Source organism: Chaetodon trifascialis, chromosome 22 (assembly GCF_039877785.1).
Source record: "Chaetodon trifascialis isolate fChaTrf1 chromosome 22, fChaTrf1.hap1, whole genome shotgun sequence".
NCBI lineage: Eukaryota > Metazoa > Chordata > Actinopteri > Chaetodontiformes > Chaetodontidae > Chaetodon > Chaetodon trifascialis.
The window spans coordinates 12,808,407-12,832,007 of NC_092077.1; the positions used below are offsets into that span (position 1 = coordinate 12,808,407).

At 44.9% G+C, this 23,601-nt stretch overlaps 1 protein-coding gene across 1 annotated transcript; it reads right to left on the bottom strand.

Annotated features, from left to right (window-relative positions):
• Positions 1-8,883: 8,883 nt before the first annotated feature.
• On the bottom strand, positions 8,884-23,098 carry nrf1 (nuclear respiratory factor 1). Its single transcript, XM_070992473.1, has 12 exons — positions 22,997-23,098; positions 21,138-21,258; positions 20,824-20,968; positions 20,127-20,241; positions 19,853-19,979; positions 19,406-19,546; positions 16,503-16,661; positions 16,013-16,228; positions 15,815-15,913; positions 15,539-15,696; positions 13,743-13,864; positions 8,884-10,768 (listed from the first exon to the last, which is right to left on the bottom strand). Exons 2-12 carry the CDS (start codon positions 21,213-21,215, stop codon positions 10,608-10,610), a joined length of 1,521 nt encoding a protein of 506 aa, XP_070848574.1. The 5' UTR covers positions 21,216-21,258; positions 22,997-23,098; the 3' UTR covers positions 8,884-10,607.
• Positions 23,099-23,601: the final 503 nt, after the last annotated feature.

The window sequence follows — 23,601 nt, forward strand, 5'->3', positions numbered from 1 at the left end:
ATGCTGGAGCTTGTTGGTATTTTTCACATTGCACCTGCTTCCCCCCCCCCCCCCCCCCAACTGCAGTAAATACCCAGGGAATACAGTACCACGGTTTTAGCAGCCTAATCCTGTGGATTAACTCTGAGTTTGGTATCTTGTAAATTTTTTTATTCTGGTCGACGGAAGATAATCAGGATGTAGAATATATAAGAAATCAATATGTTGCATTATTGCCACAAATCTGCAGGCTCTTAAAATTAGGATATTGCCAAACCTAAAAACATCTTCATAATCTCTCTGTAAATTCGCACATCTTGTTTTTGAGGCGTCTTTCTCCTTAAACGCAATCACACACGTCAGGTTGCATGATTGACAGGGGTTTGAAATCGTGCTGCAGGACTTAGAGGAGGTGATAAATCCTCCTGAAATAACCGTGAAGTTGAGGACTTGTAGACTCCCCATTCAGACAAATGCGATTAACTGAAGGGGCTTTGGAGCTGCTCTGAATTAACGACGGCAGAGACAAAAGGCAGTCCGGGCCGCGCAGTGTTCACATTAAAGTAGAATAGAGCGTGTTAGTAAATTCACACGCCCCTAAATGGAGAAGGGAAAAACGATGAATACTTTTTAAACATCACTATAGAGGAATATGCGTCTGCTGTCCTCAGTATCTTTTTTCATTTTTAATCTTTGTGCAATAGTCTGATCTGAGCTGAACAAACTGCACATTTCCACAAAACCCCTTTAAAAAGTATTATATTATTAGTGTTGTTCAAGGATTGTTAAAGACTAACATTGGAAATTCTTGACAATGTGGATAAAGGTCAGACAATTCCTGGAAATTTGCAAATCCCCCAAATCTAATACTTTTTCACATGAATCCATCAGGTAATTTCTTCAGGAGAAAAGGGTGGGTCCAGTTTATATGGGCTAATGCAGATGGGCTTTGGATTTTGACTATGACTATCAAAATGAAATGAAAATTTACAGAAGGATAAAAAAAAGAAGATATTCAGGTGTACATGAAGAAACCTACATTAAAATAATGTCTTAGAGTAAATATGTTCCTGTATGTCACAAGCTGAAATTTATCCTGCGCTGCAGCCACGGCTCATAGAGACTCTTCTGTAAAAACATGGTAGAAAAATCAAAAATGAAGCTCCAGTCTTAACCAATTAAGATGGAAAAAGAAGGCATGGGTAAACCTTCAAAGCACACAGGTTCTTTTCGACTGGGCTTTTTAGTGGTATTGATTTCTTCAGGAAATGGCAATGGGAGTCCTGTTCAGGGAGCCATTTGGGCGTCTGAGGAATCACTTAGTACATGGTTTGATCGCTGGAATCAATGGGAGCTCCGTGCACTGCAGGGCCCAGGGTGAGGGAGCTAATGGCTGAACCAAGGGTGGGGCGTCTGAGGACGGCTAGCCTCTCCGATTCGGATTATCCGCAGTGCCAAGATGCTTTTGACAACACATCCAAGGTCAGGAGATGGACTGGAGGTCATCGCTCGGCTGCAGAATTTGTGTGTCATAATTTGCGTGGATTTCATCGCGAGCTGTTCGTGTTGGGCTGAATTAAGAGAGAGAAGGAGGCAGGATAGTAGAATTTTTGTGCTTTTTGGATGAAGAGCCTCACATTGCTCTTTGGAACGACATTAGTTTGATGCAATGTCCACATCTGACTGATGACAGCCATTATCTGGGATTTGCGGTTTGACATGAGAGAAAAAATGCAAGTGACTCGCTGTAAATCCTAAAACATCAAGACCAATCACAACCCAACTTCGATGGAGCTTATAGATTCTGTTAGCTGGCAGTTAGTTGACTTTTAGAGGGAGATACTGACTTTCAAAAGCTTGCCATAGATTAATCTTAGATTTGTGTGTTATGACAACATTGTTTGATTTGAAAGAAATAATTATATACATTATGTGATACCATAATTCCAGTGTAATGTGCAATGAGTGCAGAGGAGGTGGCAGCAGGTCTCCATCATGCAGCCGCGAAGAACAATGACGGGAAAATTTAACAACGCTAATCTACAGGGTTAATTAAGGGGTCAAGTTTAGGGTGTCAACCTTTGGACAAGTCGGGGGGTGAAGGGATGAGGGCACGGCCAGGATGTAAAGAGATTATCTGTAAATCATAAGGCCCCTCATTGCACCAACCTTCAGTCACTGATGGGTTTAACTTGGAATTTTGAAAGTTCCCTTCCTGATGGTGTCCTCTCAGAATTGCTGAATTGTTAAAGTTGATTCATGTGTTTCAGCAGTTGCATTCAGTGTTTGCACGCTGAAATCCAATTTCAAGTATTGCATCTGACCGAAAAATGGCATCATTGATTTGCCAAATTGCAATGCAAAAAAATGATGCAGGGGTGCTTCTTCAATCATCAAAATCTAAAAGGTGCAAAAATCACCAAATGGGGTGTTTTGATGCAGGATCTTGGCATTTTACAGGGTTTGTGTTGTGCATCAGTCTTGCTGTGCCTGAAGCGCTTTTGACAAAACAAAATACTCATCTTAGGATTTATTAATTCAGTCCGTGCTTGATAACCATTTCACATGCCTAATCGTGCCCTGTGTTGCAGTTCCATCAGCTGCCAACCTTCACTCTCCCTTCCTAGAAATCTAAAGGCGGCAGTTCAGGTGATTAGTGGTGAACAATTAGACGAGGTTGTTTTTCTCACTCCTAGGATTGACTGGGCTTATATTTAGTTGCCCACTTTGAGACACAGTCGCCTTTGACCTGTTACTCAATGCGAGGATGCATCCTCTGCAGTGCAGTTAAGCTGCGTCACTGCAACACTGTGGGCTGTGGATGCTCCCCTTCCTGTTTCACATCGTTTCTTCCCTCGCTCTCATATGCCTGTCCCTTCCTCTCTTTCTCTCTCTCACTCCAGGCTGTTGTTTCTTCTCTCTTCACGAGGGTCGCTGCTCTCGTTTTGCATAGTTTTGCTTCTCTGCGCCGACTGTCCTCACAGGCTGCCTGGCTGGCCTGGGTGTTGGGGTGATAATGACTCCTGTTCTGTGTATGGCACTGGTAGAATTCACTGTGAGAGCTCACTATCAGTGAATTACCATAGGGCCATAAACAGAGCAGAGAAAGAACCACTTGATGATGCCCGTCCTGGCTGCCTCTGGCTCTCTTCTCCTGTGCTTGTGGGTGGGGTGAATGTGATGTAATGACTGGTGCGGTTGCATGAGCTGAGTCTCGCTGGATACTCCGACATGTGCTTCTATAACAACAACTGCTTGCATTTGGATGCCCCAGTCATTCCTCTTCTTTGCCCATTTTGGCACTAGCACATTTTTGCTTCTGTATATATACTTTGAGCAATTATGTGTAGTGCCAATATAGGACAAGACAGACTTCCATCGCTTTCGCATAATCGTGGATATAATCTTGTCTGTATTAGTACATGTTTTGGTGTCATGACTGACCTCTGAATTCTCCTCACTGTCCCCTGTATTTCCTTGCGTGTACGTTGGTCTTCATTACATAACTGTGCAAGATTATTCAGTGGATGTGGACCCAAATTTTGATGACTTATAAGCAAGTTTATCACAAAGCATGACCCAGAAGCTTCAAAGAAGCCAAAAGAGCAATCTTTTGATTTTTTTTTCCCCCGCCTTCCTCTCTCCGTTTATTAAAGCTAACTTCTTCTTGCTGAGCATTTCAAATTCAGATTCATGCCATCCCATCTTAGTGACTTCCTCATATCAATCTGAATCGCTCTACATCCCAAGAACCCATGTTTGCTCATGTGGGTCTGAAGAGGCCCAGCAGCTCTCTGGTGGTGTTTGGCAATGGTAGAACTCACACTGGTGAGGTAGATGGATCCGGTGGTTCTAGACTTGCCAACTACTGCTTGAGAGCGTCCACCAGCTGAAACCGATGCAGAGACAAAGCCAGCCTTCCTGTCCCACGTGGAGAAACACCTTGAGGGCGATGTAGTCAGTGAGTCAGTGGCTGATGGTGGTGAAGGGTGGGGTGAAACTCTGTTCCTCCCCTGCACACCCCGGCCTCAAAGCTCCAGTGACTCTTTGAAGGACAGGTTGTATATAGCGGACAGGGCAAAGAGTGTACCAGACCTGGGACAAAAAATTTTAGGGACACTTTTCAAGACTGATGAGGTGAAAACAATTAGCTGTTTGCCTTCTATATGGAGGCAAAGGATATCTACGCTTTGAGACAAGCGAAAGGTGGATTGTGCGAAGGACAGCAATTCAACTCCAGCAGTAAGAACAGGATACATTAATTACATTTAGTCAGTTCTGCGTAAATCTGATATCCAGTATATGGTGTCTGTAACATATTGTTAAAAAAAAAATGTACAAATAGGCTGTAGAAGATGGATAATGCCCCTAAAGTCAAGAAAGAAAATGAAACCTGGAGTGAAAATCAATGTAAGTGTTTCTTGAAACAAGAGTTTCCATTACAATCAATGCAAAAACGTCTATCAGCACATGCCAAAACATTCGCTTGTATCGCTTTCTCAGATGATGCCGTCGTCTACCCCAGACCAAGATATCGTAACATCTCAGTGTTCAAGCTTTTCCTGCTGAAATAAGCACTCAGTACTCAGTCAGCTTCAACTAGTTTGATCATGGATTAATCGGTTAAGTCAATCACTGAGCAAGTTTCCATGTTTTCAAATGTGAGGATTTGCTACTATTATATGTTTTTTTTAATTTCTGTATTTTCAGTATCTTTGGGTTTACAACAGATGGACAAAACAAGCAATCTGACCCATCAGCTTGGTCTCTAGGACCTTCTCAAGGACGTTTTATCACAATCCAGTCTTTGTAGATTAGAATGATTTATGCTTTATTTGAGAAAAGAATCTCCTGAGTGATCAATAATGCAGATACACATTAGCTGCATCCTTGCATGCATTTAATGATGATGATGATGGCACTGGATTCCTTTGCTCATCAGTCTTGTATACAGGTTTGACCAGCACAGTGAGATCAGTTGAGTGCAGCTCTGCAGCATGAGGGACTCGCCGGCCGTATAAAGGTTCAGCTATTCTGCCTTCAGCCAACCATCAGGGGGTTCCTCTCTTAGCTCCGTGGCATAATTGGCAAACCGTGCGGTGTCATCTTACCCCTCTCTTTCAATGCGGCCTTTTTCCCCTCCTCCCTTCCCAAACGAAAAGGGTGGAGAGCGAGGGAGTCTTTCTCTGATGCTGCTTGGGTCTGCTGCAACAGTCCGTTGACCGGCGCGGCTCGAACAAGCTGCTGCATACTGAGCTCCATATATCTGGGTCAGGGGCTGCTAATGTAGGTGACAGGGGGATCTGGGGATTAAAACCTCTTTATCTGCCTTTGCATAAATCCTGCTTTATAGCCTACACTTCAGCTTTAGCTAATATGATTTGTATTGTTACCAGTTTGGCTGCAGGCTAGCTATATTTGATCTACATGGACGTCGTCGTCGGACCTGTGCGGAGGCTCTGTTGCTTTTGTGCGAGTCGGCCATTAAAACGGAAAGAGAGTGGGTAAGTGCGGAGGTTGTGGTGATGCACAGACCAGTTGACATGAAAGGGCTCAGCTCAAGCTGTTATTCAGAGAACAACTGATTCAGGTTAACTGTGGTTGTGTCTCATGTTACAGGACATATCACGCACATATGACATGTATAGGGTGTGTGTTTAACCACAGTCTTAGTCAACATGTTCGCAGTCTGTTACGCACCTGCTGACTTTTCTCCTCTTTTTTGTCAGTCATACCAGTTCCCTTATTGTCTGTGATGCAAATAAATACTTTCAAAAGACTGATCCATGTGTCAGACTCCCTCTAACGATCTTCTCTGCAGCAAAGTGCATTGTGGGATAACCCTTGTCAATGCGAGGCCTTCACCAGATGGGCCGAGCAGCTCAGGTTACGCCGCATTTTTCAGTGCCCCCTCTATCCCACAGCCCCCCTGGCCCCTTTCTCCATCTCTCTCTCTGTCTCTCACAGTTTCCTGGGTGGGTAGAGTCGGGCTGAGACAGTGCTTCGCCTGTGTTCTAATGCAGGCTGCAGAGCATTAGTGAAATGAGATTATCATCGTTCTTACGCAGCGTCTGGGCTGGAGGTGGACAGAGGTGTGAGCTGAGAAGGTGAGGATGCCATTATTAGACTATTAGACTACATTACTGGGAAGACACTTCATCAGCGACATGTCTGCTGGTGCTCAGGCTTCAGGGTAAACTCTGCACGAGGCCCAGATGTGTGCAGAGATCGATTTTGGTTGTTTTTTGCTTGAAGAAAGGATTTATGTTACAGTTTTTCTGCACAGATGAGAAAACTTTCTGTCTCAGGCCGGTCAGACATGGGAATTTTTCTGAATGGTTCGGCACCCACAGATATACAAGCATTCATCTTCAAGGAGCAGAATTTCCAATTTGCAGGTCACAGAGTCCATTTCCTTGTATGAGAAGGGTGTTTTTTTTTTTTTAAGTTGTGACCCAACCCTGTGCTCGGGACGAGGGGTAGGAGATTATCTCTTGTTAGAGCAAGCGGGGGCTTGGACCGCGAGCAGTTTGTACATATGTGTGCGTGTCCGTGTGGGAGTGCGTGTGTGCATTTGTGCGGGGGCGTAGGGCCCGGGATGCACGTATTAAGAAACGATTAGTGGAGATTAAAGCTCTGCCCTAGAGTCTGCCTGCACGACTCCAGGCAACAAGAATGACCAACCCCTCCCTTCTTACCCTGCAGTGACCCCTGTGGAGCCGGGCCACTGAAGCCTTGGCTGCATCCTCGTCCACCGGCTGCGGAGAATCAATCGCGCTGCCTTCCCTCTGAACCAGTGATCCTCCACCACTAAACATTATTGCCCCCAGGATGGAGCGCAAGCACTCACACCCCAGTTGACTGCCTAGATTGGATGGTTTTAATGGCATCCAATCAGGTTCAAAGTCAGTCAGATGGATGTGATGATTGGAAGAGTGCACTGCGGTGTGGTGCACGATGATGTAACCTGTAATAGTGTCACGCAATGCAGCAGCACAGGCTCCTTGTAAAACACGGCTCTGAGGCCGAGGCCTAGGTGGGCCTCAACAATGTATGTTCACCCAGAACATTTCAAGACTTCTGGGACACATTTAAGCCCAATTCTGTAGTTTCCATGACACCATTCTTAAGGAATATATATATTTGCCGTTTAATAATGATAAAATGAAATGGATGAGCAGCATTTATGGAACAAGTATAACTTGATTTTAGTTTGGCTCAAAGCACAAAATGTGTGAGTAATAGTGTCTTATAATTGTTTTTCATTGTGTTAGGACTGCAAAAATGATTTTCCTAGTGCTGGATTTTAGGAAATAGGTCCTGTTCCAGTTTGATCGCTAAATATTATACTGCAGAACATAGCAGGGTAAAATATTATACATAAGTCAGCTATATAAACTATGGGTTTCTTTTTTTAAAATACAAAATTCCTTTTCTCATTTTGTACATAATTCTGCAAATAAAACTAGACTAAAACAACTGAGATTTTAGAAATTTAAACATTTCTAATAAATAAGCTGAGGGTTTCTTAAGACTGAGTTGAGATGACAGCATCACTTTGAGACCAGTTCCGTCCTTACTGACCCCGTGCCATTTCATAACTCAGCTGGGTTCAGCTTTAATGATACAGTTGAAAGGTTTCAGTGCACTTTGTGTAAGTGTGGCTGAGTGGATGGATGGTGCAGAGATGGAGGAGGGAAAGGCTTAGGTAGCATGAGGTGTAGGCCTTTTTCCAAGAAAGCATGCTACAACTAATAAGGCCTTCTTAATCTGCACTGACGGTTTGATGTGCATGCGTGCCACACACCTACAATGACTCGAACAATGCACAAAGTTTCCTCTTTTCCTACGAGTGTTCTCTAGCTCACACAAGACGGCCAACCTAAACATAACAGGAGGGAGAAGAAAACATAAAACAAGAAGGCAAATGGGATCTTTTCATCTGTGTGAATGCAACCTGGTTCAGCTTTAATCTGGAGGAAGAGCGGGATATACACTGACGCCTGATAGATTAAGGCCTGAACGCTTCTCTCTCTGTTCCACTCTGCAACAGAAGGGCCCGGCAAGCAAATCCCAGGCTTTAAAGCAAGAGGAGGTTCAGGCAGCTTATGATGTAATCATGGCCCTGTCTGTCACGGCAGGGAAGGTGGGGGTGCTGCAGAGGAGAGTGTGGTTATCGGGTTTGGTGGCAGCTCGATCATTAAGGGACAAAACGCAGAGAAATGTGGCTTTTCTTAAAGACGTCCTCAACTATGAAGAACACAAAGTTAAACATAAAGCTTCTAATGCTCTAATGGAAGAGCAGCAGTCTCTTTCACACAAATAAATCCTGTCTCTTGCAGTGATAATGGTGTAAATGTAGCTGTGTTGCATTTTTACTATATAGCCATAAGTAAAAATTAAAACGTAGTGGTTGTTTGTATCTGGGGTTTGTGTTAGCAAAGATATTTAGCTTTTAGCAAGCTGACTATTACATGACCTTCGACGCACTTAGCTGTGCAACAGCAAACTGACTGCAGCTGGAAATATTTGCATCTTTATCTGTTTTCCCTGCATATTTTCATATTTTCTATATTTCTATATTTGCTTCACTATCTAACACTGCTGTATGTTGCACACTTTTTTGACAGCTTGATTTTACACATTTACAGAGGTATCATGTCATCCAAATTGAAAAGGCTTTTTTGTTTTTGTCAAGGAGTCTGCTGCCTGCATCCATAAGAGACAACTATACAGTAAACTTAGCTTAAAGATGCTAAAAGGCTTTGTAGGGCTGCCCCTTATATTAATTTTATTTAGTGTTTGTATGAAAACAGTGACTTTTGTTGCTTGAACATTTTATGTATCCATTGATAATTATGCTTCATTATGAACAGTGTGCTAAAAACCAAGACAGAATTAACATGAAGGGTGAACAGCAGCCAGTTTATTGGACTTGACGTCTTAAATGATGAAAGTTGAACCAAAATGTTACAGCTGCATCGAACAACGTTGATTCCTGGCAAGCAATTTTTATTTGTTGCAAGATTCAAAGAAATGCCTTTTTGATGTCTGCATCACAAATACTGCAGCGCCTGTCCAAGCATGAATAACATCCTGTGGTTTACAAAGTGATGCGCCTATTGTTTGTTTAAAAATCAATTCAAAGTCATGGTTAAAAGACAATCAAGTGTGTGACCATACCTGATCACCTGAAGCGTGCTTTGATTTGTGTATTGTTGTAAAGTGTTTTATGTGTCCTGATGACGTGTGCTCTGCCGTATGTACAGTATTGCTGCTCCTGTTTGAATGTGTCTTGTGTGTCACTGTCGTTACACCTGTCCAGGGACTGCAGCTGGAAATTAGCCATGATGGCTAAAGTAGCACATTAACACAGATGTCAATTAAAGGACCAGTGTGTAAGATTTAGGGGGATCTGTTTGCAGAATATGGAAGAAATGGAAAATAAAATTCATACGTATGTTTTCATTAGTGTACAATCACCAGAAAACAAGAATCATTGTGTTTCTGTTACCTTAGAACGAGCTCTTCTAAATGTGTAAAGGGGCAGGTCCTCTTCCAAGGAGTCCACCATGTTTATACAGTAGCCCACAATGGACAAACCAGAGCACCTTTGCTCATGTTTTTCATGAGTTTGCAGCCACCAGAGGTTCTCCTATGTGAAGGGTGAGGCAAGGTGTACTCCATTAGTTGCAATCTGCAACCCCACCACTAGATGTCACTAAATCCTGCACACTGGTCCTTGAATGTTCAGCGTCCCTGTAACTTTAAGCTGTATAAATAAATAAAGACCACCAAGTCCTAAGTGACATACAAAGCAGTACATGTTTAAAAAAACCACAAACCAAGGGGTGCTCCTATCCATGCAATGTAAATAAAAGGGTTTGGTAGACAAAATGGCTGCTTTGGAAAGTCAGCTCAGCCGTCCAGCAGTAAAAAACACCTTGATGTATATCCTGAGTCTTCACAAATCTTGGCATGTGCGTGGACTGCAGTTCAACAACACAGAGGAAAGCACACGACAAGACGGCGTTTGAACGCAACATTTCAACATCTAACGTGAGAAATGTCTGGGAGTGTCTACACTGATGCTGTTTCTGTACACCAAGAGAGTTTTAGGTGAGTTGAGGCGGGAAGAGTGAAATTCAGAATAGCGATCTACGGGAAACAGAGAGGAGTGCTTTCTGATGGCACCGAATTGTAAATGCATCCTAAAAACAAAACAGTCAAACACAGAGACGACAATGAGAATCCAGAATGGTGATAGTGATGCACTCTGGGTGAAGCAGTGGTGGCTTTCCTCCCAGGCTTTTTGGTTCATCTTTGTTTTAAGTAAAGGTTAATTGTAAAGAAATAAATACTAAATACTCAACATCACAAAGCTAAAAAAAAACAAAAACAAAAAACCCATGAAGCAAAAAAAAAAAAAAAAAAAAAAAACACTAGTAAAAGCAATATCTTTACATAATTAACACAATGCATTGATAACTCACTTTACTTCCCCTGCAGATGTACATTTAAAAATATATTTGACATTGTACACAGCATGGTGTCTTGGAAAACAGTAGGATAAACAAATCTCCGCGGTGGCCATTCAGTGCCTTCTTCTCCTTCCAGGGTGGTAAATGTCACTGCTCCAGGGTCACAACCTCCACCGCCTGGCCGTCCAGCGTGACAGTGTTATCTATGCGTGTGGCCACAGGTGCCATTGCGACCTGGACGGGCCGGTTGCCCTGGGCGAGGCTGGTCACGACAGTCTGGTACATGCTGACCGGGATCTGGACCAGACCTGAGGCAAAGATATTTGGCATTAGACACACAGCACAAGGATCAATATCACTTTTTATGTGTCCGTCTGGAAATAATTGGTTACTCTATTAGTCTTAGAAAACTAACTGGCAATAATTCTAATAATTGATTATCAGCTATTAGGTAAATTACAGGGTAAATTCATTAGATAAAGATCACTTTAGGCATTTTTTAGCACTTAACAGACAAATAATCAACAGATGTAATTGAAAATGATCATTAGCTACAGGCCTAGCTGTGAGATATTCCTGGTGTTTGTAACACTAAAAATATTTGTTCTGTCCAGTTCCTCCCAGTCAGAAAAACCACTAATGATACGATCAGTTGGTTGTCTGAATTATTGGAGTCCATTGATTAATTAATTAATCAATCAAATCCATTAATCATTCAAGTTTTTTTTTCAGCTGTAAATAGTTTTTTCTGCGATCATGTTAATTGATAGTGAAAATAATCAGGAGCTGCAGCCGTTCAGCGGTAATCTCGTCACTGGAGTTTTGGTCTGACACGGCGCTCGAGAGGCAGTCAAGTCCAGGTAGTTGTGTGTGACAGGAGGCGGCCATGTTACAGAGACGGCATTTCTGAACAATGGTCCGATTGAACGTTCTCAGCTCGCTTCCCCCATGCCCAGCTGTGTGTGTGTCTCTGCCTGCAGGGATTATTGCTGCAGTCACGTGGGCCCCTGCCCCACCCTGCAAGCTGTCACGGTGTCACAGGCAGGCAAGAAGGTCAGTGTAGGGGATGGCAGTGGCTCACGCCCGCTCCCATTACTCTGAGCTAAGACACTGGACATTAAACGCAGCAGATAGACGCTACCCATAAATCCCATGCAAACACATAACTGAGATTATACAGGGCTGCATTCACATCTTTCAAGTCGCCCAAAATAAAAACTCGAGCCTCTTTTGTCAGGTTGGCTTGTAATTGCTGGTCCTCTTAATGCGGGCCCTTGCTAAGCCCACTCACCAGTGATTTGTGACAGGGTTAAGTTTTGCTGATGCAGGTAATTGTGCTGACAGTGATTATGGTGGAGGGCTTAGGGAACAGGGCATTGGCCTGGCACGGTGATGTACGCACACAGCACTGAGTGAAGTGCCTAATTCAGCCACTCAAACATAGTTACTTAGACATGAAGGGCCGTGCCTGGCGTGGCCGTGTGTGTGCGTTACTGTGTGTGAGTGTCTGCGTGCCTGTGTCAGTGAAGGGTCGCTACGCAAGCCAATCAGCGGTGTCTGGGCCAGCGCACTTCAAACGGCGCTCTGCACTCCTGTGTAACACTACAGTGATTAGCTAAGGTCAATAGTGGGGAGAAGGGCTGGCTCTGGCAGCTCCATTAGTTGTTTGAGTGAGCCTCTGCAGCCAAATGACTCCTTATGGTTCAGGAAGCGAGACGTCCAACTACAAAAGGCGGCGCATGTTCGATTTGAATAACCTGAATTAATGTTTTGTGTACAAATGTGCAAATATACACGCTGTACATAATATATTGAAGTATTTTATGATACTTTCTCTGATGAAATTCAATTTCATGTGGACTAACCTTGTACTCATGTCACCTGTGTTTGTGCATGCATGTAGTCCAGCAGGAGAACCTGGGATAGAGTGCTGACAGCTGGCCCAGTGATTAGACCATGGACTGATAATGGAGTGGATCGGCCCTCTTAAGGAGGGCCCCTGAGGGACCCGGTCATGCCCCCGGACGAGTGTACTGGGTGAATGTGTGTGTATGTGTGTGTTAATCCCACTGAGGGATGGTTCTGATTAGAAGAAATGGCGAACGGAAAAAAAGACAGCTCAACGAGATGCGTGTCTGGTCAGAACTTCCTGTCATACTGTCAATCATGGGTCGTATCATTACATTGATTATAAATTACCATAATTCAAAGCATCAACATAAACAATAATGCATCAAATCCTGGTTTCCGAAATGGAGCTGAGAGAGAGAGAAAGATACCATTAGCTCGCAACTTGAACAATCAAAGCGCTACTAAGTCCGCGATCGACACACCTAATTACAAAGGCATTAAGTCCTAATTGAAATTCAAGAATGAGAAAGCCAAGAGTCATTTTGAACACCAGGACCGGCTTGAAAACGACTGCGTAGTTTCACTTGCAGGTATGTGGAGTAGGCCACTGACATTTCTAGACTACATCAGGTCATCAATAACAGATTAGCAGCGCGTCTCCTCGATGTTAATCATTGACAAGGAGCAGCTTTACGTTCCACCCTCAGGATACTGACTGAACTTATGCTTAAAATGTTACTGCTATCCAACAAGGACGTGAGGACGTCATAAGAAAGTGGTCCAATCCCAGCAGACACACACTGGCACAGCAGTGCAAGCATGTAAGGACACTGACGATAGGGTCACTGAGCTAACGTATAATTAAAAGGGTTAGGGTTAGCCCTAACCTTAACCCTCTTGCTACAAGACACACACACACACACACACACACACACACACACACACACACACACACACACACACACACACACACACACACACACACACACACACACACACACACACACACAGAGACACACAGACACACAAAACGCCCATGCACATGCACACACACCATCTGTCACATCAGCACAGAGTAGATTAGAGTGTAGGAGCTCAGAGGTCTCACCGTAGTGCTACTGAAGGGAAGCTTACACTTAGTAAGACTAATTAGAAATGCCATTGGCTGGGGAACACACACACACACACACAGGCACCAATTATTGAAGATGTGATGCCAAAAATGTCTCAATAAAAGAATTCAGTCTTCTGTTATTGCATTTCCACTCGTCGCAGTACAACATTCACCCGCTCAGACGACAGATATGATGATGATAAAGCAAACAGGGTTTTTCATGCAGGCAGACGCTCAGTCGCTCCAGACCTCTGTGGTGTGTTTGAAGTGTGTTTTGCATGTTGCTGTTGATGATAATGTCATGGATGAATATGTACCTGTGGCATCTTGAACCCCTGCCAGCGCCCCAACAGCAGCTGCTGTCTCCGCCAGCACAATCTGCCCTCCGCCTTGTAGAGTGGCCTCAGCCAACGTCGCCACGGCATGGGCTGCCGCCTCACTGCAACACACACACATTGGATACAGTGTACAATATGTAAAAACTCGCCATTAAAAACTTTTTGTGCACACAACTCCACAAAACACACATTCATATATTAGGCTTTCATACACAGTCATTGGTACAAAGCTGCAAAGCGCACGCACATGCACACACACGCACACAAACACAAGAGGTTATTAGAGAGATGTGGGGTGAAGAGGCAGGAGTGTATGAGCTATAAGAGGCTTTTCTAGTCTGGACTTATGGGGAATCTGTCACATCTCCCTGAAGGCCAGGTGCTGCTGGTCTAACAAAGCAGTTTTATCAACCAGATCTATCCAGTGGAATTACCACGAGCCTATTACCACAGCAGCTTCGTTATGAACTAATGGAACGGTTCGCAGCTTGATTGATAATCACATCTGAGATTGAACTACAGACGGATCCAGAAGGAGGAGGAGGAGGAGCTGAGAGGGTACAGACTGTAAGCGGTGATGGTTCACTCACACTGCGGCTGTATGTGGATAACACTCGACTGGATGCTGTCTAGTTAGGCGGCGGCAGGAAAGTTTGCCGACACTGGTAGTAAAATGCTTCTTATCAAGTCTTCCTGACAGATATTGATCAATCTGTGTTTTTTTCTGTTTAGCAGTAAACATTTTGTGCCATCAGTGCAGATTAAGGCTTCACTTCACACATTGTGTTTAACACTTCGCCATGGCTGATAAATTTTGTACCACGATATTCTCCCACTGGAGCTGCAAAACAGAGACAAAATGTTCCAGAGCCTGTGGAGCAGAGAGCCCAGAGTAGCTTCGCTCAGGTAAACAGGGCAGGGGAGGGGGGAGGAAGGAGGGCACAGGTGGGTGCAGGTAACAAGCCCCAATGGGACATACCCATACACATCTGAAATTATTGCCTTGACACCACCGCGGTGAAAAAACAACCAACGTGTCAGCATCTCGGCAAGCCTGACTGGTGAATTCGGCAAGTTAAAGACTTTTAAAGAACACGAGAAAGAAAGATCATAAGATTTAACGCCGTAGCTGCAACCAAAGATTGCTAACTTTGGTTAACTTTGGTGTTCTTGCGCTGTCATCAGATCCTGCGACACTCGGCCCTGGGACATGATTTAAAATCCTGTTGTAAATCCCATCTGAATATAGTCGTGAGTGGCTGATTTCCCTCCAGAGAAACATTACAAACACCACCTTTGGACATGTTTTACTACCAGAGTGGCTGCAGTTAAAGACAGTTGATAGTAATATGAAAACAGGACTCTTTCCAGAATCTGCAGACAGCCTTTTACTAAGGGTCAGTACTGTATCCTCAACTCTCACATATTTCAGCTAGGTTCTAAATGCTATGCTGTGTGATTTTTATTTCAGACCTTTACTGACTTGCACTACAAAGCAATCAAGCATTTAACACCTGCACAAATGTTTACACAATAAACGAGATTCTACTGAGCCATTAGCACTTGGAAATATGCAGCTAACAACCCACTGAATGCTTGTGTACCACGCACGCTGCCTCTATAAAAGCTACAGGCTAATTAGTTTGATGGTGAAGTAGGATGAGAGGCGGTTGACTCTCATCTCCAGGGGACCCCAGTGACCTGCCCTGACAGTTGTCCCGTACTCATCCAGCTGTTAGGGCAGAAGACATCTTAGTCGCATCTCCCATCCTCACCTGTTCAGAGCCATTGTGACGGTGGCTCCGGGCTGAATCTCCTGACTGGCAGCGACGGCGGCCTCAGCCAGGGACGCCACCGCCTGCGTGGCCTCTGAGGCCTGAGTGGTTTGGATTGTCATCTCGTTGCCTTGGAGGGTGGCCCAGTTCTGCTCCACCTGGAGAGGAACAAGATCATGCAAATGAAGATCAGCAGTGCAGCAATAAAGACTGTTTTCTGGATTGCTGGTCTTCTAGCTTGTGGTTAAATTTCATGGTGCAGAGCGTCGGTGTTACCTCTCCATCAGTCACAGTGGAGTAGTTGACCTGCGCCACCGTCACACCGGGTAGCTCTGAAGCATCCGCCAGAGTGGCAACTGTGTGTCCTGTGCCAACCTGAGAGAAAAGTGGCGCGGTCACAGAAAACAAACAGTGAACACATCAAACCTCAGATTTACTGAATGAGATTCTGATCTGAACAAAACTGAAACGCACCTGGATGAGCGAGACTGTTCCGTCGGGGTTGTTGATGGTCTGTACCACCGTTTGTGAGGGCACAAGGTGAGCGATGCTCTGCGCGGTGGCCAGGTGGTGCTGGGTGGGGGCTGCCGTGGTTACCTGTTGGTCCTCGAAAGCGTACAGCAGATCCTCGCGGCCGTGCTGCTTGTAGCAGTTTTTAACGATGGTCCGCAACGCCTGCGTCCACGACACCTTGGGAAGCATGAATAGAAATGAATATGGCAAACAATTCTGCAGCTTGAGGTCATCAGATACCATTTATGACAAACCAAATCAGGAATTAGAGTAGCTTAAAGCCGCTTTGGGACCTATCGTATGAACAGAGATGTGGTGTCTCTTGGAATATTCCTGTTAACCACTTTGCACCATCTGTATCGTGCAGAAATTGAGGCTTTAAAAGAACTGCTATTGGCAGGAGGGGCAAAATCAACAAAGTAGAACGTCATTACAACAGTATTTCCCTCACCCTCTGTTTCTGCTCCTCTGTGCGGACGTCACTGCGGACATTGGCCCACGGGATGTCCTCAGGCCACCACACTGGCTTGCAGCTCTCCTTTCCCCAGCCAGGCTTCCCTCGGCCCGTTGAGTACTTCAGCATCTCTGGGATGAACGCTCGCAGCTGGGCCTGAAGCAAAAGGACAGATGCATGCCGCAAAGAGATGATACAGTCACTAAAACTCTGAAGTGGAGAGCTGCACTGTCTCTCTCTCTCACACACACACACACACATACATAAGCAAACACGCCCTTGAGCAGGCAGCAGGAGGCGCGTATTGATCGGGTAGCTGCTGCCGGGTGCTGAGGTGGTCAAGGCCTGCAAATAGAAGCAGGCTTTCTAAAAAGGAGAACAACGCGATCATGTTTATTAACAGACCAATCTATGGCTGTGGCTCCAGCCTGATGGAACATCAGGGGTGATCCAACAGTCAAACTGTCCTAGCAAAGGCTCCAGTACACTCAGCGTAGCATGAACAAGGACAAGCTGCTTGATCTTGTTAAAAAAGACACTCAATGTCAAACAAAAACATTCGATCAACTTTGATCACCGGTGGCGTGTGCCATTTTATGGACTTGTGTGGAGACTCAAGTCATTATTTCATTATTGTGGATTGATTGCGTCAATGAGTGCTTGTAAACTATATTGAGTGTGCCATTCACAAACAGTGAAGCAAAAGGAGCCAAGCTTCTGTAGTGCAGGTCGTTAGAAGTGAAAAAGCTGCTGTAATTGTGGGCTGATTGCTTTGTCCCGGAGTTAAGAGACCAGCACCCACACGGCACGTCCACTCTTGATGCTGCAGAGGTAGAACTTGTTATTTTCACTTATTGTAAAAGTGGAGAGTAATCAGCAGAGCCTGATCGCCTGGTCTACAGTAGCATAAACATCTTCTATGAGGAATCCTTTATTTTTTTAAAGAATTGTGACCAAGACATGTTCTCAGGACATTTCACAGTTCAAAAATAAGCATGCTAGTGCCGCCTGTGCACCAAGCTAAAGCTAATACAGCGAAGCAATAAATGCTGCCTTCATGAAGGCTGTAATGTTTAGTTTAGGTGTGCTTGTTTTCCCATACTGACGGCTTTGTCTGCTGTGTTGCATGAGAGGCCTGCAGAGGTTTGCACTCTGGCCCAAAGCAGGCAGAGTGAGGGTCTTAATCTAATCTCATTTGTGTGCTATTGATCATCAATCAACATGCATGCTTCACATGCGGCAGTGAGCAGCATGCGTCACATCAACATTTCCAGGAGCGTACGCTCACACTCACTGACAGGCTGGGGTGGGGTTTAGTGCCAATGTCCTCAGTGTCCTGGTAATATGCAAGCATCACCGGGGGATTATATTGCACAATGAGGCACTGCAGCGTCTGCCTGCCTTGACATCACGAGCTAAATTTGGTTCCGGGAGAAATAAATCCCTCCCTCCTCCCCCCCTTAGACCCCCGTTTCTAACTCACAAACCACCTATACTTGGTTCCTCAGGGCATCACACAAAGAGATACAGCAAAATGGATCTGGATAGAAAATGGATGGTCACACCAGCTTAGGAAAAAGCCGGTGTGACCATCCAAGTGGCCGCAGTAAAGGGGCTTCACTTGAGCCAACGCTCAGCCTACTGACAGAACAAGTTGGATTAGCACCAGAAAAAAGGACTTAGTAGCAAAAAGATGTCTGTGTTTCCACCTGTGGCTGGTCAATGTGTGGATGTATGTGGATGCATGTGTGCTGGGCCAGATGGCCTAATTACAGTGGCTAGTGAGTTAAGTGGCATGTTGTCCTTGCACCCACCACCCCACCCCACCCTCAATCCTAATCCTCCGAGCAATGGTCCAATCAGCATTTAAGAAGGCGGCTATGTTGCCGGGTCCCTGGCCCTAACAAAGCTAGGGGGTAATTATGGGCTCAGGCTAGACCCGGGATCACCTGCTACAGATGCTCCATACTGGCCAGGGCGTCTGCCTGCGTCACTAAACCTTACTTGGGATTTCTTCAGCAGCGCAAAACTTACTGCGGATGTCTGCATAGAAAACAATAAGGCCTGCCTGATATGGATCAGGACTGCTAAATCTGCATCAGCTCCTTTCCATCGCATGTTCTCGTTTTCATACTTGCCCTCTCTAAGGTTACTCGACTTTTCCCAGAGGGACTTGACAACATCCCGTCCCCAACGCTTGGCACACACATACCTCTAAAAACACCAACCCCCACACCTTTCCACCTGACTTGGCCAAGCTGAGTGAGGCAACAGGTTACTCATGATAATCTCATCCTACAACCTCCAGAAAAACAAGCACCAACTAACACCTGCCCTCCGAGGACACATCTGGCCCTGCGATTGGCTACCGTGCTCCCAGGGTTGAGGACTGTCTCTGAGGGCCACTGACATGCTGGCTACTCTGACGATGATCCAGAGAGCGCGTCAGCAGCACTGAGATGGCAGAGTAAACAAGCTGGGTTCCCTCGGGTGAAAGGCTTTCCGGCAGTCTACTCTGCTCTGTCTCACAAAGGGAGGAGGCTTGTCTTCAGATGTAGACACTATGTATGCATCATGTATATGGCTGAAGAACACTGCCGAAGTCGCCCTTTACCGTGATAAATGCAACTGTGTTACAAACAATAACTGGTTAAAAATGCATGAATCAAACTCATCAAGTGACACTGACATGCGAGAACAGCTAAAACTGAGGCTCTGACCTTGCCATATAATGGCTAAGCTCTTGCACACAGCACACATAAAACACAAGCTGTAACCCTGATTTGTTGCCAACTGGTGCCCCCTGCTGGGAACGCCGCCATTGTGTCTGTGTTTGATATACACTTTAACTTGGGAGGTTTGGCCCACAATAGATAAACAGACGCAGGATGGAGCCCGACCTGGGTCATCTTGTCCACAGACACAGGAATGCCATCGATGGTGAGAGGGGGCAGCTCTGAGGCCAGCTCGCCACCAGCGGGGGCATGTTCAGCCAGAGCGTTCTCCAGATCCTCCAACATCATGCCCTTATACTTCCTCACCTGGAGGACAGAAAGACAGTGTTTCAGTTTAGTGCTGAAACTGTGAATTATCGGTTAGATAAACAGAAAATGATCATTTAATTGTAAAATCACGTCTATGATCTCTCTTTGTGATGGACTTCTCACTTATTTTTGAACATAGAAAGTAAATTATTATTAGAAAATAAGAGATGTGAAACTTATCGCATGAATGATTTGCATGCAAAGAGAGAGTCAAGAAAGAGCGGGAACATAGCAAATGCAGTTCCCTGAAGATGCACGGTTCAATGTACCTCTAAGGTTTAACCGGCTGACCGTAACACTCACCACATTCTCCAGAGGAGCAGCACCGAACACCTTGAACACAGGGTTGGGTTTGGAGGGGGAGATGCACAGCACGATGGCCTGCTGGCCCACTCTGGTGGTGTACTCATCCAGGGTGGCTCGCAGCTTCCTGTAAACACACCCAACCCTCAGAATAAAACCACGAAGTACAACACGAGCTCTGTCTGCCTTCAGGCGCTGAAACTATCACTTTTCTAATGGGAATTGTTGAGGGAGAACACACGGCAAAGCTGGCCTACTGTCTCATTACGCTCACCTGAGCAGACGAGTCTGCTGCCTCTTACGGATGGAGGGGTTCGATTCAAAGATGTGAGGCCTCTTTCTTTTCTTACCAGTTGCCACAGCAGCAGCCGCTGCCATGCCTACTGGACCTGAGAGAGAGAGAGAGAGAGAGAGAGAGAGAGAGAGAGAGAGAAATCAAATTTGACTATCAGAAAAGTGTAAAAGAAGACGACAGCAATCACAATAAACAACACACAGTAGATCTGAGCACTATTTTTCCTCTCTGATTTGATCTATATCGAGTGTATGGCAGACTTGGTTACTATTATTCAATCTTCTGATTTGATCCGAAAAAAGGAGAAGAAAAGTTTCAAATGGAGCTGAGCTGCTCTCTGGCACTGTTTGGTACATCCACGACTTAAAAGGGAAAAGACAGAAAGGTGCTGTCAGGAGCTTGACAGGAGGCAATATTTTGCAGCAGCGCCATAAAACAGTCAACTGGCACCACCTGTTGTTCAGTTACAAGCATTACACTGAACTCCAGGCACGTTTTACTGGATTAGTAGAATTCATCGGAAATGCCAGATAAGAGGAAAAAAATACCCTGAAGGTCTTTCAGCCAAAAGGACGCAGCTTCACCAACTCATTTAGGTACTGTCACACATTGGCTGGATGCTTCTTATTGACTAAAACCACTAAATGCTCAGCTTCTCCCTCCTGGGTAGACGTACCTGCGGCAGCTAGGTGTGCGGTGACCTCATCCGTGCCAGCCGAGTTGAGGATGTCCGTGTCATCGTATGGATCGTCATCTGGTGAGGACGTCGAGTCTTCCTCTGCGCTCATCATGGATGCTTCAGTAAAGGTGGCCACGTGCACCTATTCACAGTGATGATCCAAGCAGAATGGGTTGAAACCTTGAAAGAAAATGCCATGGCACCCATATCTGACTGACTAAAATCCTAGCTGGTCTGCAAAATAATAGGACTTGGAACTGCCTCTTCATCACTCCTGGGTTCCACTGTTAAGGTATTATGCCTACATGCACCTGCTGGACCTGCTGGCTGACGGCGCTGGCCTCGATGGTGGTCATGTGTTCCGTCTGGTGAACGACGTGCTCGTCCATTATCGGCCACCTGGTCCAAACAGCTGGATCCACCGTACAATGACTGAGGAGAGCAGACGAAAAGAAGAGATGCGGCATAAGATAATGACATGTACTTGTACATGAGTCACATGTACTACCGGCAGAAACAAGCTCAGGCTCATTGTGATAAAAATACAATATGTTTTGGACTGAACGTTAACGCAAACTAATCTGAAATATTCCCTGATGTGTTCATCTACATGTATTTCGTATATTTATGTGAACTCATGTGCACCATAAATGCATGTTCATGGAACTGTTAAGACCTTCAAACTCAAGTAATTTAGGACAAACTGCTCCCATGCACAGCTGTCACAGTCGTCATGTAAAAATGGTGCAATTATTGCACCATTGCTAATCAGCCTCTAGGGGGCTTTACGCTGTTTTAATGGCTTCATTTGGAATAACACCACTGTGATCAATGCATGGAAAAGTTTCATTTTCCCATTTATTACGTGTAAAATCATTGGTCTGAAAATAAATAGATTTGCATTCAACACATTCATAAAAGTCCCTTGGCACCATTTAGATGCAAGCCATAGTTTCATCTCAAACTGACTGAAAGGAAATTTCTGATAGTAAAAAGTAAGAAAGTTTAAATGCATTCACAGTTTAAGGCAGTGTGAGTGTGAGTGTGTGTGTGCATATTCGTTAGTGAACTGCATGTATATGTGTGTGTGTGTGTGTGTGTGTGTGTGTGCACTGGAGCGATATTATAGTGTTATAGAGGGGTGAAAATCACTCACAATCAACTAAATCTCACACACACAACGTGCTTTCGCTAACTTATAAACATCAATATATAAACAACTTATAAGCATCAATGGATGGATGCAGACATGTTGACAGGCTGTTTGAGTGAAACCAACCGCTGAGGAGTTTAATGGGGATAAGCTGCTAACTTGACTCATGCTGGACAGCTGATATGTGAATATGTATTTGAACAGATCCTTCCAATACACACTTGTTTTTTCTGTGAACAAGACTTGGACTGACAAAAATCACAATTGGGGGGGGACAAAAGTCTGCCATCAGCTGCAGACAGAGATGCTGATTTGCTCCTGTACCAACAACACGGACTGTACTGTAGCTGCTGACAGGATCAATGAGATGATAAACGAACCGGTACACGACTCGACAACACTGATGTTTAATCACAATCATGGCCGACAATAAGGCTGATTTCCATGACACATAGTTAACAGGCTTAATTAATTGCACAAAACAGGTAAGGTTATTGCTCAAGCGTCACGGTGCTGTAATGTTAGCCGGCTTGCCGGGTCGGTTGACAGCGACTGCCAAACCGAGCTAAGCTAGCAATGTCCTACATTTGGCTAATAAGCTAGCTTGCTAACCATTTGGCGATGTAGCTTCGGCGATCTGAATGAAAATTGGCTACGATCGAGAGCAGCAACGCTTTTGTTGATGTTGGCAGACTGAGCGTGAATTAATTGTGTGTGCAGCGAAAGGCAAAGCTCGGTAACGCTGCAGCTAGCATGAAACCCGCGCAATATGAAACAAAACAGAGCGCTACAACAGGCCCAGCGGCCTGCGTCTCATGCACAGCTATTCTAGTCTCTCTGAGCTTGTTGTCGATACGCGCCCGAAACCAGATTCCTCACAAAAAGCCGTATATGCATCATAACACAGCTCCAGTCAGCATCTAAACAATCTGCATCTTTCACCCCAACGCTGCCGGGTTCGATGATGCGGCTGCGCCGGGGCTGAAATAAATGGAGATTGCGCGGTAGGGCACTAACCTCAGAGCGGCTGCGCTACTTCGGGCCTGCGCCGTACAGCGGGGATGGAGCCGAGCTCTAATGGAGGACAGAGGGGAGCCAGCAGCAAACACAGCAAACACAGCGAGCAGACCGCACACAACACTGATCTGCACTAGTGATGCCTTCAGGTGCAACTCAGAGTCACAATTGATACAAGTTTTTTCGGTCAAAAGATGAGCGCAAAAGCACTAGTGGTTATTGTTTATTATATTGTTTAGCGGTGCTGTTTATATATTTTGACGCGCCAGCAAACGTAATCAGTGTCTTAACTACATGCCTATTGTTTTCACAACAGTTGCAAATCTTTAGTGACATTATGAATAAACTGTAGCTTAGAAAGTATTCTAAATGTTGGAAAGCCAGCCCAATATTCATAAAGTAAAGATAAATAAAAACGATATAGAAAAGCAACATTGAAATTATGAACCATAAATGTGTGTGGGTTTTTGTATGGTGTATTTCATTTTTACGCGTTTTACACAATGCACTTAAAACACTGAAAAGGGAAGGCTGTACATGAGGATTATGCTGAGGCGGTTCACGTGTTTCCACTGTCTGCTCTTCAGATTCTCAAATCACAAATA